This window comes from Leptonychotes weddellii, chromosome 9, assembly GCF_054177405.1.
Source record: "Leptonychotes weddellii isolate Sample4059 chromosome 9, ASM5417740v2, whole genome shotgun sequence".
In the NCBI taxonomy this organism is placed as follows: domain Eukaryota; kingdom Metazoa; phylum Chordata; class Mammalia; order Carnivora; family Phocidae; genus Leptonychotes; species Leptonychotes weddellii.
The window spans coordinates 87,550,523-87,566,076 of record NC_138377.1 but is presented as its reverse complement, the minus strand read 5'-3'; the positions used below and the strand labels follow the sequence as shown (position 1 = coordinate 87,566,076).

Below are 15,554 nucleotides of genomic sequence, written 5' to 3'. Positions count from 1 at the left end.
CCCCGACCTCCACCTTGACTTGGTTTGCAAGAGACATCAGGTTGGCCGGCCGGAAACCAAGTGGGCGGAGTCCCGGTGACTGGTGTGGGAGGTGAAGGTCGTGCAGGTGAGGTTCCACACCTGTGACGCTGCAGGACCATCACGTAGAGCAGGACACGGCAGGGACGCAGGGGTGTGAGCCGGCGGACTCCGACGCCTGTCGCTGCCTGGTAGAACAGGTGTTGCTGTGCATCTTCTCTTTTAATAGACCTTGCTGTAGTAGGGAGTGGCCAGCATCTGTTTGCACGCTGGTACGGGGCTCCAGGCCTAGCTGCCCTCCAAAGTGGGGGGACTCCTGTGGGCCAGTTTGTGGGCGCAGGGAAACCAGCACTTTATAGCATGGGCATCTCAGCTGTGAATTTCCCCAAAGGAAGATGGATGCCTGGAGGGTTTCTCCACTCCGGCACTACTGACCTTTTGGTCCAGGTGGATCTTTGTGGTGCGGGGTGTCCCGGGTTGTATAGGATGTCCAGCAGCTTCCCTGGCCTCCACCCACTGGTGTGGCAAACAAAATACCTCCAGATGTTGTCAGATATTCCCTGGGGGCCAAAACTACCCCTGGTTGAGAACCATTGTCATAGAAGAACAACAGGAACATATTTTCCGATGCTCTGGGATTCGTAGCAGTTATGAAAACCACAAAATGTTTCCACGAGAGTCTGTGGCCAAAGTTACCCCGATATTGCCAATTTAGCACAGCCCTCCTTCATACTTTGAGGCCTCAGTGCCTTGGATGGGCCCTGCAGCTTAGAACCTTGACCTGTCCTCTCTCCCAGGCTTTACAGCTGCCTTGAGGCTTCACGAGGGGAATCCAGAGCTCCGCAAGCACGAGTGAGGACCATGGGGCCCGGTGCCCGCCTCGACATTTGTAACCAGCATGCACAGTGCCCAGCCTCTGGGCGTGAGCAAACACAACTTCATTTTTCTTTTCCACCTTAGCATAAATGATACGGAAACACTCTCCCACCCCTAGGTAAAAACTCCAGAAGGCCCATCATTTCCCGCTCACTCTCACTTACATGCTCACTGCACATCACAAAACACGATCTCAGTTCAATTATGTCCACTCCAAGAGATTAACCAAAACTCTGAACTTAATTTTATGACAAATCTTTGCCTTTTCTCTGGCCCTGTCCCATTTCAGCTTGCTAGGTAATTTGTGACCCCTCCAGGGTCAGAGAGGAGGGAGGAAGGAATGGTAAATGAGGTGCTGACCAGGGCCAGACACTGGCCTCATGCTTTCTGGGTCAGTAGGTATCAAACACCACTTTTCCGGTGAGGTGGTTCCAGGGTGCCGCCAAGATTCCCATCACTGAGCTCTCCTGCAGATCCCTTGGTCTGGTGGGTGCATCTCCATTCCCGGCGGTTGCTGGTGATGCTTCGTCCACAGGCGTCCTGAGTCCACTTGTGCTTGTTGCTGTTGAGCTTGCTCTACCCCTCTCACTAGTCCTATTGGTCAGGACCCAGGACAAGCCACTACCCACTCTACCCACCCCCAAACTTTGCAAGTGAGAGGAACCCAGGGCAGTCACCTTCGTTCTCTGCTTGGTTCTCTCTGAGGCATGAGTTAGGTGGCAGCCCTCCATCTCTAGCTGCAGGGCGCACATATCAAAGCTCTCTAGGGGCCCCATGGTGGCCATCATGAGACTTGAGGTATAGGGGTAGGTGGGGACGCATGGCATAGTTGCATCTCTCAAGGAAATTTCTATATATTTTTTATTTTATTTTATTTTATTTTATTTTATTTTATTTTATTTTATTTTATGTAAGCTCCACACCCAACGTGGGACTTGAACTCACAACCCTGAGATCGAGTCGAATGCTCTATGGACTGAGCCAGCAGGTGCCCCACTCACGAAAATTTCTTGACAATTCTCTTTCTTTAACACTTGACCACTCCTTATCCTTGGTCTGGCTCAGGGGTCCCGGAGTGCCTCAGCCAAGGTCCAATCAGGGAGGTGGAATCCTTACGAGCATTATGGAATAAGGGGTATATTCCTGCAAGGAGACCCTACCATTGTGGGAGGTGCAGGGGAAGTACAGGTTAGAAAAGAGGAGGAAGGTTGGGGAAAGGTCCCGAAGCAGCGGGGCACCAGTGACTGCTCAGAGCTCACAGGGACAAGCTGCTCTTCCAGCTGTGGAGTAGGGCTGCGAAGGGGCAGGTACAAGTCTGTGCAAGGCTGTCTACTTATCACGGCTGCTTCCTCGGGGTTCACAGCAAAGTGTCTGCGGGGGGCCTGCGGCCACTGCTGGCTGGCAGGTCAGCAGCTGGGAAGGAGAGCTGGATGCACCACAGGGAAAAGTGAAAGCAAACTGAAATCCACTGGCGCCTGTGTCTTCCTCCCACCTCCTTTAATCCACAGCAACCACCAGAGGGAAGGGCCTGCTGCCTCACTTCCACCTCCCAAATCCCACACGGATTTCATACCATAAACTCAAATCTGGACCACTCTGTAAAGGTGATTCTGGGAGACGAGTTGACGCTAGACCAGTCCAGCGTAAGGAGTGATGATCATGCTGGTGCTCTCTTCTTTTTCAAATCCATACTTCGCTTTTTCTCTCGTCTGGTATATGTTGGTGACTAGATGAAACTTCCAGTTTTAACATCCTATTATCCATTCTATGATTCCTCCCTTCCATTTGGCACGTTGAAGCGCACCCCTCAAAGAAGCAAAAAGCACAAGCCAACGATGTGCCATTTGCAGCTTGCTCTGGAGGGAACCAGCAAACAGCTGTTCTCTGGCCTCGGGCTACTTTTGAAAACGCAGTCAGTGGTGGCAAAAGGTCGTGTGGGACAGAAGCATGTTTGTGACACACTCAAGCTGGTGACTGGGATTTTAGTCATCGGCTTCAGATGCTGGAAACTCACGGAAATAACTCTTCGTTCACAGGGGTTGTTGGTTGTATTTTCCATGTTACAAAATTTAAAGATACTGGTATGCATCACTTGCCTCGTGTGAAGATGGGTGGCAGCTGTGAGGGATGTTTCGGTCGATTAATTGTTGTGTTTGCCTGTCGTTTGGTGGAAAGCAGTGGAGGGGAAAATGCTGGAAATTGCTTTTAAAAATGAGCCGGCTGGAGCCATGAGCTGACCTTCCTCGGTGCTTTGTTGGGAGTTTCTGTGGGTGTGGTATACACACACACACACACACACACACACACACACACACACACTCCACCAGTGGGCCGCTGATTTGGAGATTCATTTTAACTACTGCTCACCCGACAGTCTAGCAGTTTTTGACTCCGGGAGAGAGGGCTGTGGAAGATGGGGTGAGTCACCTCTCTGGAGAGCTGTCAGAAGAGAAGAGACAGAAGAACTTGAGAAGGAGAATGAGCTGCTGAGGAAGTCCACAGGGCATAGAAATGTTCAACCCAGGGTGAGCAGGTACAGAGGAAATGACTTACCCTCCCCTGGGGATAGAAACGTCGCTCTCTGGGCATTTGGTCCCCAAGACTGCTCACACACCCAAATATCTCCTCTGCTTGTTGTAAAGTCTGTGTCCTCCACACTCCCTTCATCCCACTAGGGACTGCGATATTGCGTGATAAAAGTAGCAACAATGTCCATAAGAATAGCCATGCATATTGAGTACCTACTGTGTGCCCAGCCTATGGTAGGTACGTGACACGTATTAGCTCTTTGATTCCTCCCAACAACCGTGTAAACTGGGTACCGTAACGGTCCCATTATCAAGATGCCGAAGTGGAGGCACAGAGAGCTTGAGAAGCACGTCCAGGCGGCAGTGAAGGTGGGTTGGCTTAGGTCGGGAGTAAAAGCAGTAACTTTGAGTTCAGACCGTGAAATGCTCGATGTCTGGCTTTGGGCAAGTCAATTAACATAAATGGGTTGTAGTCCTTCATCCATAAAATGGGAATAATGATCATTCCTCTATCTCAGAGCTGTGGTGAGGGTTAAACATCCTTATGGCATTTATATGCCTGGTACACAAATATATCGGTAAATGGTTTACTATTAGCATCACTTCCTAGGACCTCTTCAGTCTTTTTCACTCCACAGCTCCCACCCGACCATTGTGCTCCCCACATACCCTGCTGCCACCTAAAACCCGTGGGCGCGCACGTGTGTGTGCCTACATGTGCGCTCCTGGCCACTGGGGAAGAAGAAAGATGGAGAAGTGGGGAAGCCACTCAGAGCTCAGCCTAGCACTGGGACTTAGGCAATTGGCTGTGGCATCCCTGGAGTGTCATCTGCCTGCCACTTTTTGTTTGCTGATTTATTTTGATCTGACACACCAGGGCAGATGGTTGCGGGGGAGGGGGTAGGTAAGAGTCAATATTTGGTGACATGTGAATAATGCACTTGTGGAATTAATCAGCCTTATCATTTTTGGCTAGTTGCCATGGCTATGGAAAGTCATGTGTCTTGTGTAAATCAGAGTAAAGGGATGGAAACACATCCCTGCTCTTTGTTTTTCTTGATCCAAGTCTCCTCACAGCGTTCCTGCCCTCCCAGTCAAGGTCATGCTCTCAGGCACCTTAGGAACTGTGCGTAGTGAGAGGCTCATCTATGGCCCTGGCAGGTGGGCTGTGCTTACTGTCTTTCCGGGGTCGTGTGCATTTTAGGGCAATGGTCCAAAGAACGGTAAACGGGTTCAGAAAATAACAGAATCACCCATGTTTTATTTTGCCATGAAAGTGCACAGAAAAAAAAACCACTATTAATATTTATAAAAGAACATTTTAATACCAAAAGGTAGGAAGAACATAATTTCAGGATAGGGGATAGTTCTTCAAATAGAAGAAATTTAGTCTAGTGGAACAACTCTCCATCATCTTTATTTCTCATTTCATTGTTGACTAGTGAAAGCCCACTAAGAGATTGGCCATGTAAGTGTCCTTTAGATATATGGAGGCAAGAAGACAGAACACTTGAAATAGAGCTTCATTTGGGATTCAAGCCGGTGTGATGACTGGAGACATGGAAGCAGAGTAGTAAGCTACTCGGTGCCTCAGTATTCCCAGCTACAAAATGGGTATATCAATTCCCACCTCCTTTACTTCATGGGTGATTCTGAGGATTAATTCAGTAATTTAGGTGGAAGTCGATGGCAACCTCTTACCATGTTTGAGAAGTCCTGGGGGGGGGGGGGGAGTACAGCCACTGTGTGTGTGTCTTTGGCGTCTCTAGTGTCGGTTGCATAGAAAGTGCTCAGTACAAGTCTACTGGATGAATAATATATGACAGGTCAAAGGAGTGACTGCAAGAGCAGGGAATTCCAACGAGACAGGTGGGGAGGGCACTCCCAAAACAAGGGGCTCAGCTAGTCCTCCTTCCCCTTTCCAGGCTCATCACTCTTATTTCTACTCGTTCACAAAGACTAGATTCAACTCCCGACAAGAGTCTCAAAACTCCAGCAAGCGCCAGCTTGACACCTAGTTAATTTTCTTTTCCTTGGAGAAGACCTTCCAAGTGGTGACTGTTCTTAGTATTTGTGACACACTGGGTTAGGGTATTGACTTTGGAGCTGGACTGCGAGGGTTCAAACACTGCCTTCCCCACTTAGGAGCTGCACTCTCTTAGGCTAATTACTTAACCTCTCTGTGCTTCAGGCTCAGCATTTGTAAATGGCGGTAATAGCAGAACCCTCCTCATGAGATGTCTATGCGGATTAGATGAGTTAGTGCAAGCCAAGTTCTTAGCATTCCGCTTGGCACTGCCTAGGTACTCAGTAAATGTTAGTGTGCTGTTATTCATGCTCAGTGAGACTCCCTCAAAGAATGGGAAGATAAATTATCTTTTGGGGGTCCAACTAGATCCCAGTTTTGGTCAAAATTTGAGAGCGATGGCATGGCTTTCAAGATTCTGAGATTTGATTAATTGGATTGAATATTTTCATGCATTTAAAGATAGACGGTGTCACTCCATCACAAGGGCATAGTCACCATGGGAACTAAGAAAAAGGAGAGGCCCCACGACAAAGGTGGGCGGTGTCTGTTGGAACTCTGTCTTGGTTGGCTGCGGTGCCCAGGGGGCATTAACATTCATCTCTTAAGGGTTCCCAACCTACTGGTAAGTCAGACCCTAAAGTGGAGACGGCTGGCCCAGGCAGCCTTACAATCGCCACCTTTCATCTGCCTAACTCCTCTCTGTCCTGATCCAGGGCCACCCAACACCTTTCCAGAGCCAGGAGGCTTCCCTCCCAGATCTACCTTCAGGAAGAGAACGGCTTTATGGCCCCGTGACTGTGCTCCGATGCTGCATCCACTCAAGACCAAAGCTCAGACCGTAGCCCACAGTCAGGTCAGTAAGTGCGTAACTGCCACAGCGGGAAGTCTCTTCGAAGACAGCTGTCAGCCCTTTTCTTCCTTTGAACGTCTACAGGCAGAAGCCTTTCTCTGCTGGCTGACACAAAGACAAAGGGGTAGCTCCCGAGTCTGGGAAGGGCCAGCGTCCAGTGTGCTGTATGCATTGCTGACAAGGCACAAACACTGAACACCCTGAACAAGATCAGACCCACCTGGATCCAGAGTCCCCAGGTGGCTCTTCCTTCTAGCAGCTAACTCCGCTGCTGAGCCCGGCAGATGCTGCCTGAGACTCAAAGTGCTCCATAAGCGTTGATTTACAAAGTGAAACAAGCCACATCGAGCTTCCGTTTGTCCTGGGACAAGAGTCACTAGGACCATGGCTTTGACCTTAGTTGTGTCACTGGATAAAAGACGACCTTAGTGACAGGAATGTGAGCCAGATGACCTTGGAGTGGCTTTCAAAATGCCCTGGATCCTGTGGCCACAAGTAGGTCTAGGCAGTTGAGAAGGAGCAGAAGGAGTCAGAGAACTTTCTTCTCCTCCCCACCCACTCCAGATCTCTCAGGCTCCGAGCTGTCACTTGCACTAACATTCTGGCACAATGGAGTGGCGCAAGATGCCATCCTTCCCCGTCTCCGACAAGCACCTGTCCTCCAAAACTCAGCCCGAACTACAGAGCAGATGGTGTTCAGAGGCGCTGGCTCAGTGGTTCACGGCGCCTTCGCCACCAAAACTCCTTCCATTGGTTTACTCCATGCGCTCCGTGTTTTGAAAGATTTTTGTCTCTCAGATGAACAGCATTTACCAACTCATAATAAAACAATTAGCCAAAGGCTAATATAATTGCCAACCGAACTTGGGCTCAGTGAATAACCATGCTGAGTTCATCTAATTCCAGCCCAAAGCAAAGAATTTTGATGTTTTCGCAGTCTGGGGCAGCCGGGTTGCAGTAAATGCAACTTGAGGTCGGCTCTCTGGCAGGAAATAGCCAGATGAAACTTGGTGACTATTTTCTAGACTCCCTGGAGGTCTGAGGGTCCTCCAGTGGGAACCATCAATCCAACCTCAAACTTCACTTCTCAGATAAATTCGTTTGTTATGTTGGGACACATGGACAGGTAGCTGACCTGTATTGCATTCCTATCATGGGCAGGACCTTGGGCTTGGCCCGCTCACATACGGGACCTGACTGAGAATTCCCATCACCTAGCTAGTGTTATCATGTCATGTCATCATATCAGATCATCCCATTGTACAGATGAGGGAACCGAGGGAAGGGTAAGTAACTTTCTCAAGGGCACACAACTAGCAAGTGGCAGAATTAGGACACTGACCCGGGGTTTTCTTGTTCTGTTTTAAAAGCGTTATTCAGATATAATTTATGCACAACTCACCCACTTCATGTGCACAATCCAACAGTTTTTAGTAGATTTGCAGAATTGTGTAACCCTCAGAACAATACATTTTGGGAAGTTTTCATCACCCCATAAAGAAACGCTGTCCCAGCAGTCACTCCCCATTTCTCCCACCTCCTCCTCCCAGCCCGAGGTGGCCACGCATCCACTTTCTGTCTCTGTGGATGGACGTGCCTGTTCTGGACGTGTCACATCAACTGACCCAGCGTTGTTAGACTCTGAAATCCACAGACATCAAACTCTAGCCCAAGGATCGAGGCAGATTATAAATCCCTTCCCTAATTTTATAGGCTGTTTCTTATTTAACTTTGAAAGTACACGGAAGGCACAATTGGTGCATCCTTCTTGTTTGAAGCCTACAAAAATGCAAATGTTATTCCGTATCCGAGTAAAATATGGCATGCAATTATTTAGCTGTCATATAAATGCATTTCAACTGCCACACTTGCCATTCTGCCATACCACTCTGCCAGGCAACCGTCCAGCGCTCCGAGAGGGGAGACCTCTCTGTTCTTGCCCTCTGGAACCCCCCCGTCATTCGGTGTTGAGCCAGGTCACCACGGCTGCCTTCAGATGACCCGGTGTGTCTCCGTCTCCGGGTTGGAAGGGTCCTGGCCCAGGTGCTATGACGCCCCCTTCTACCTTAGAGACCTTTCTGTGTGTCCCGGCTCTCCTGTTCCATTCTCCTTAACCTTCCCCCACCTGCAAATTGCTGTTGGTGACATGATTGATTCTCCTGTCGCAGATGGTGGGGATGTTTAACACCCATGTCTAATCGGTTTCCATATAGCATTCCCCTCTTGTCAGCTGCTCGGTCTCTCGGGTTCAGGTTCCCTTTTCCCGGGCGATTAATTATTCCTGCTAGAGGTGTCCTTTGGTATCTCTGGGGTCTGTTCTGAAAGTCTGTCTTGAGTGCACGTGTTTGGCTTGTGCCTCGGGCATCGGTGAAAACTGCTCACGTGCAGGTCATAGTGGACTTGGACAGGGCTCCTTGAAAGTGATACTGCACGAGGAGTCACCACCTCTGTCTGTTCATTTCTTCATCCATTCATTCATTCATTCATTCATGTCTTCGTTGGCCTGTCGGGAGCATCGGCAGCTGGCCAGGCTCTGGGGTGTGTGGGCCACAGCCCCCCCACGCCCCTAGACAGAGCTCTCTCTAGCAGCCCTGCTTCTCATTTGAGGGACAAGTGCATGGGATATCAGACTCAGGTTTGAGTGGGGCTTCAGGAAAGCTTTCAGACAATCATGGGGCCTCTCTGCGGAGTGTCAGATTTACTGAATATTTCAGGAGGGAAATTTTGTCTTAAGTCAAGGACGGATTCATTATGGGGACGAAATAAAAATGAGCATGATTTTAGAAGATGAAATATGAGATTTCAAACACATTTTTGGGCTTGTGGGGAACTCCCTTCCACCCCAACATATCAGACCCACACTTAGACCAGCTTCAGGTAGACATTCATGACCTCTTTGATGAGCATAAGGGCCTCTGGGGCTGGAGAGATGAAAGAAACTTTTAATTCTGCTCCTCTTATTATTCAATTTGGAAGATCTGTAGGCAAATGTGCATTACTGTTCTGAACAGGGTCCTTTTCACTGGGTCTCTCGGACAGGCGCCTGGCAGCAATTTCCCACCCAGAGGCCCAGGTCACCCACTGAACCCTCTGAACCTCCACTGAAAGCCAGAGAGGTACATCCTCTTCCCTGGGCCTAGAGTATAAAAGCTGTTTTGTTACACCGTGCTGGGCCCTCTTTCACAGATCAAAGAGCTGCAAGGAGATGTTAATTCTCAGGTCCCTGGGATGACCCACCGGTCATGTGGCAGGCATCTGGTTATTGAATCAATCAGTGCTCATGCTCGACTGGTGTTTAAATATTTAGAAATTCATATCTAATATCAAGTAGTCTTTATTTTTTATTTATTTGAGAGAGAGTGAGAGGGCGAGCATGGGTGGGGGTGAGGGGCAAAGGGAGAGAGAGAAGCAGGGTCCCCGCTGAGCAGGGAGCCCAATGCGGGGCTCGATCCCAGGACCCTGGGATCATGACCTGAGCTGAAGGCAGACGCTTAGCGACTGAGCCACCCAAGCACCCCATGTAGTCTTTATTTTTAACAATTCACCGTATTCTATGATCTTAAATGCTTCCCTACTTCTTATGAATTTCTCGTTTCTAGCACCCCCCCCAGATGATCATGTCTAATTCCAGCCAGGGTTGGGGTCACTTCTCCCACCATTGTTGATGGACCAACCAGCAGTAGCATAGTTCAGAACATGGACTCACTAGCTGTGAGACCTGGGCATGTTCCCTCATCTCACTATGCCAATTTCTTCATCTGCAAATGTGACCACTCATAGTTCATATGTCACGGGGATTGCTATGAAATGGCCAAAATACGTCAGGTGCTGAATGACATACCTGACATTAGGAAGTTTCAGTAAATAGCCCCTGTTAGTTCAAGAAGAGTATATTGAATATATACAAGGTGGAAAACTATTCATCACCAAGAAATGCTTTTATTATTTTGTCTTCATGTGTCCCAGTTTAGGGACCAAAGCCATAACAGAAGAATGAGTCCATTTATAGGGATAGAGTTATCTATGTCAAAAAAATCAATTACATTTTAGCAAAGGCCAGAGAATCCTTATTGATTTCCTTTTTTCCTTTAAGATTTTTAAGGTTCATTTCTGTTGTTTTTCTTTTGGCCTTCAGTTCTCTTTTGCTTCTCAGAATGTGTGTGTGTGTATGTGTGTGTACTACTTCAAGACATATAATATTTACTTAATTTCTTGTATTTGAAAGACGTACAAATTATTAGTACTTCAAGGGACTGACCTCCATGGATCTCAGTGCATCCTGCTGGAATACAATTCCAAGGGTCCATCAAGTCTACTCTAGTAAGTGACATGAGGGTTCTGGAATCTCATATACCTAACAAGATTTTTTCCCTAACTCTAGAAGGTATGCTAAGCCTGCCATTTACATCTTCCCCATTAGTAATTATAAATGCACACCATTATTTCTCTTTTGGTTCCAAGACCCACTTAACAAGTTCACAGTTGGATGTTGTATACCTTCAGAGAAAGAAAAAAACCTTTGCCTGTAACAGTGAAATCCTTCTTTCCTCTAAGGGGAAATGTGTGCATTTTGGGGGGCTCTTATTTTATTCCTTTGTCATCTGGGCCCATCTTTCTTAATGGGAACTTCTGCCATTGTCTGTTTCTAGCTAACCTCTGTCTTCCCCAAGGGGCTGGGGAATTAAAACCACACTCCCTCCTTTGCATTAAGAGGTCACTTGGGCATTATGATATGGATTTGAATACCTCTCTCATAAAAGGGCCCATAAGAGAAGTTTGATCAAGACTGTCTAGTACCATGACTTTGGGACCCTCTGCTCTCCATTTAAGCTCACTTTTAGCTTGAATCAGATCTGGACCATTGATTCTTTGAGTTTCAGGTGTAGAGTTTCACATTCTTTCTTTCTTTCTTTTTTTTTTTTAAGGATTTCTTTCTTTATTTATTTGAGAGAGAGAGCATGAGCAGGGGGAGGGGGGAGAGGGAGAAGCAGGCTCCCATCCGAACAGGGAGCCCAACACGAGGCTCGATCCCAGGACCCTGGGATCATGACCTGAGCTGAAGGCAGATGCTTAACGACTGAGGCACCCAGGCGCTCTTCACATTTCTTTTTAAAGTGAACGGAATCCAATATGACTTTTCAGAGAATTATTTTCCTTAATCATAGAATAGATGCCATCACTTCCTTTGTAATTATTTTTATATACCTCTGCCAACTCAGCCTTACGTTCAGGGTACAAACCATAGAACGTTGGAGGTACAAGGAAATTTAAGATCATCTAGACTCAGTCCCTCACTTCACAGACAAGGGATCTGAGAAGTGAGGTGATTTGGTCAGAGTCACAAAATTACAACAGGTTATATTTCCTTACAGGTTTCTCCTGCTTTCTGAAAGTAGAGAGGCTTCCTGTGAAATCTTTCATAAGCAGAAATGGTGAAAAGCAAAAAAACAATTACCATTAATTTATGTGGAAAAAATGAGCATTCCCATGCCTTAAAAATTAACCTTTTTTAGGCTTTTCTGATACGTTAGCACACATTTTGCTAAGGGAAGCGCAAAATAAATTGAGAAAAGCACAGCTGCTCACACACAGTTCAAAGCTGCCACAGCTTGACGCTGACACGCTGCGTGTAGTTCCCGAAGAAGGCGCTTGGTGACGCCACTCTTGCTGCTCCGCAGCGCGCCCTGCCTCTGGAACAGCTCACCGCAAACACAAATGCTGAAGGCTGTTTTTGCTTTCCCCCCTTTTTGGTAGAAACAAAAATCCCCTTTGGATTTCTTTTTTCCAGCAAAACCTGGTACCAATGTCGGTTTTTCTTAAAAGCAAAGTGGCGCAACGTGAACTTTCAAAAAGTGGGGGATACCCGTAATTGTTTGATTAAAGCCATGCTTCCCAGCCACTTGTGTTACAAGTTGGCAGAAAGGGTGGGGAGGAAGCGAGAGTTTGAGATATCAAACTCAATGACAGAAAGCAAGCTGATGGTGGATGTCAGAATGGGGAACCGGAGGATACACCAGATAATCAAAACTAAAGATGGTGCGCAAACTGGAGATAAAGGTGAGGAGTCAAGGATGGGGATTCACGAAGAGCTGGTCAAGTGCCATGGAGCAAAATTGGGGAAAGAACCTGTGAGATCCCTGAGTTGTATTTTTTTATTTTTTAAAGATTTTAGTGACTTATTTGAGAGAGAGAGAGCACATGCACACTTGGAGGGGGGAAGCAGATTCCCTGCTGAGCAGGGAGCCAAGGTGGTTCTTGATCCATCCCAGGACCCTGAGATCATGACCTGAGCCAAAGGCAGATGCTTAACCCACTGAGCCACCCAGGCGTCCCGTGAGCTGTGTTCTTAATTGCATGGATTCCTCTCATGGGCTTGCCTCTTTAAAAAATAAGTTTTAAGGTTTTTTAAAAAAATTAAGTAAGTATATACATAATTAAGAAATTAGATAGTGCTAAAATGTTTATAATACAAAACAGTAGTTCCCTGCCCAGCCCTCCACCAGCTGCCCGTCTTTTTGCTAAGGGGAACTGCTTTGAAGTTTTCTCAGCTTTCTCTGGCAGTTACCTTCCCATGTTTAAAGACAGTGCATATATTGCAATTTTTAAATTTATAAATGTTATACGAGATGAAGATTTAATATTTCCACTTTTCCCTCCTCATCCTCTCCCCCAAATTTTCTCAGGCTTTTAGTTATATCCATAGTTAGTGTTTGCATCATTATTACTGCAAATATTATGCACCACAGATTGCATCTTCTTGTCACGTGCTCCATCATCTCCTCTATCCTTATTGGGTCCCCTTTTTTTCTGGAAGCTCCTTCATGAAGCCCTGTCTCTTCCTGCTCTACTGTGGAATGGAGCTTCTGTAGTCCTGCCACACCGTCATCAACTTGGCATCTTCTTTTTTTTTTCTTTTTTAAAGATTTTATTTATTTATTTGACAGAGAGAGAGAGCACAAGCAGGGGGAGCACAGGCAGAGGGAGAAGCGGGAGCCCAATGTGGGGCTCCATCCCAGGACCGTGGGATCATGATCCAAGCTGAAGGAAGATGCTCGACCGACTGAGCCACCCAGGTGCCCCAACCTGGCATCTTCTCTTAATGGTTCTAGGTCGGATTTACTGTTTTCAGGAGGCCACGTCTTCCTCTTTCTTTCTTGGCTTATGTCTTGGTCTTGCTGGTGCATATCCTCTAGTCGCTTTCTAAGAAAGGACGTTCATTTTGCTGAGTCTAATCCTCTTTTCATACTTGATCAACAATTTGGATGTAAAATCCTGGGTTAAAAATGTATCATCTTTAAAATTTTGAAGTTGTTGCACTAGTTCCCCACTGTTTCGGGTTGCTGCTAAGAAGACTAGTACCATTCTGATTCTCATTCTGTTGCACTTGGTTCCCCTGGAAGCTTGTAGGATCATCTTTTTATTCTTGGTGTTCCAAATTTTCACATGGTGGGAAGCCTGTTTCATTTATTGGCTGATCACTGCGATGGCGAAGCGTCCTGACACCAGGGTCAGATGGCCCCGATTCAGACCCTGGCTGCCCCACAGGCCAGCTATGGTGCTGGTGAAGGGACTGATCCTCTCTGTGCTGGCGTTTTTGTCTGTGAAATCATGGAGAGCCTGGTGATAGTGCTGTGAGGATGAACATAGGTAACACAGATGTAGTATTTGGAGTAGTCCTGGCCCAGGGCAGCAGCTCAGCGAGGTTCTGGCTGTATTGAAGCTGTTGTCATCAGCGATCCGGTCTCCGGACTCCCCTAGGGAAGGGTGCCCTATCCACTGGTGGGTCTCCCCCCCTTCTCCTGGCTGCCACTTACTGACGGTCAGCTGGGAAGATCACTGGCGTCCCCCCAACATTCTTCAAGGCCTCAAAGGGGGGTTGCCTCAAAGTGGAGGTTTCCATCGTTGCTCTGTCTCTGTCCACACCAAGCCCTCAGTGGCAGGGGCTCCCGGGCCTCCTGTCCCCGGCAGGCCTGACTCAACAGGACTCTCCTCATTCCTCATGCCACCTGCCTTTCGGCCTGCCCCACCCCCACCGGCCCCAGGAATTCCTTGTTCCCCCTGGAGCACGGGACCCCGGGGGTCCGCTCGGCACCCACGTGTGCTACCGGCTCCCGAGCAGGGGCCCGACGCGCAAGCATCTGGGTGCCCCGCTGGCCCGCGCCCACCTGCTGGGGGACCGTGGGCTCTTGCCGCTGCTGCAGCGCGATCTGGCTTCCCTCGCGGCCCCTGGGAGGCCGGATGGAGCAGCCACGAAGGGCCCGGGAGGGGGAGGCTAGAAGGCCCAGGGGCATGCACGACCAGTGGAAATGGGAGGCGGGAGATCAAGTCTCCTACTTCCTCGGGTTTGAGTGGCTGAGAGGCTGAGACGCAATTTGCCACGCACCCAGGGCCAGCCTAGGCGAGCTCAGTGTTTGTTCTCCTTCCTTTCCTGCCTCTCTCCCTCCCTCCCTTCCCTCATTCTTGCCTGCCTGCAGCTGCACTTGGGGTGAAGAGGCAGCGAGGACACCTGTGCGGTCCATGGGCAACCGAGACTAAAAGCACACCGAATTCCCGAGCGTGGGCTCTGGGTTTGAATCCTAGCCCCGGGCGGTTTTTTCACTTCTCTGCGCTTCAGCTTCCTTCTCTGTAGGATGGGATAATAATAGTAGCTATCTCATCGGGTTCCTGGGAGGATTAAAGGAGTTAATATTTATAAAACACATAAGAAACACCCAATACATGTTAGCTCTTATGATTCAGTTAGGCGAATTTTTCAGTATCATTTTTTGATAGTTTTTTTCGCGGTTCTCTGTTTTCTGAAATATCTCTTATGTGAATATTGGTCTTCCTGAATCGTTTCTCTATGGCTTTTATATTTTCTTGTCGTATTACCCACGTCTTTGTCTTTTTTGTTCTACTTTGGGAGAGAGACCCTTTCTTTATAGGTTAAGCCTTCTATTGAGTTTTTATTTTGGAAACATGCTTAAAATTTCCAAGAGTATTTTTTCTACAGTTGTTTCACTTTAATTGTATTTTCTTTTGGGGGGATGCTAAAAACCAAGATTCAATCTGAGTAAATTGGAAGATCTGATTGGCTTTCTTAAACACTTCATGAATGGGGCAGCATCCCATTCAGCCAGCAAGCAGAGATATGCTCCCCGGAGCTGGACAAAATGGGAGGATTTCACAGGAAGGAGTTTGGGGCAAGAAGTTACTAGCCAAAGCAAGGAAAGGACTGTTTCAGGCCAAGTCATCTTCCCTTAGGGGAAAGGAC

General features: G+C 47.9%; 1 protein-coding gene across 7 annotated transcripts in view; it reads left to right on the top strand.

Moving 5' to 3' along the window:
- The window catches only part of LOC145723526 (uncharacterized), a 130,617-nt gene that overhangs the window by 61,800 nt on the left and 53,263 nt on the right, over positions 1-15,554 (top strand). For 3 of the 7 annotated variants that reach the window (XR_014148643.1, XR_014148642.1, XR_014148641.1), the window contains one exon: positions 6,165-6,762. The exons of 3 other annotated variants lie outside the window; for them this stretch is intronic. Coding sequence is in view for 1 of the 4 variants with exons in the window: in XM_081831175.1 (XP_081687301.1) it covers positions 6,165-6,304 (140 nt within the window). In the remaining 3 variants the exon portion in view is untranslated. Of the gene's footprint in view, positions 1-6,164; positions 6,763-15,554 lie in introns of those variants that run through there. One more of the 7 variants, XM_081831175.1, reaches the window with a different exon arrangement.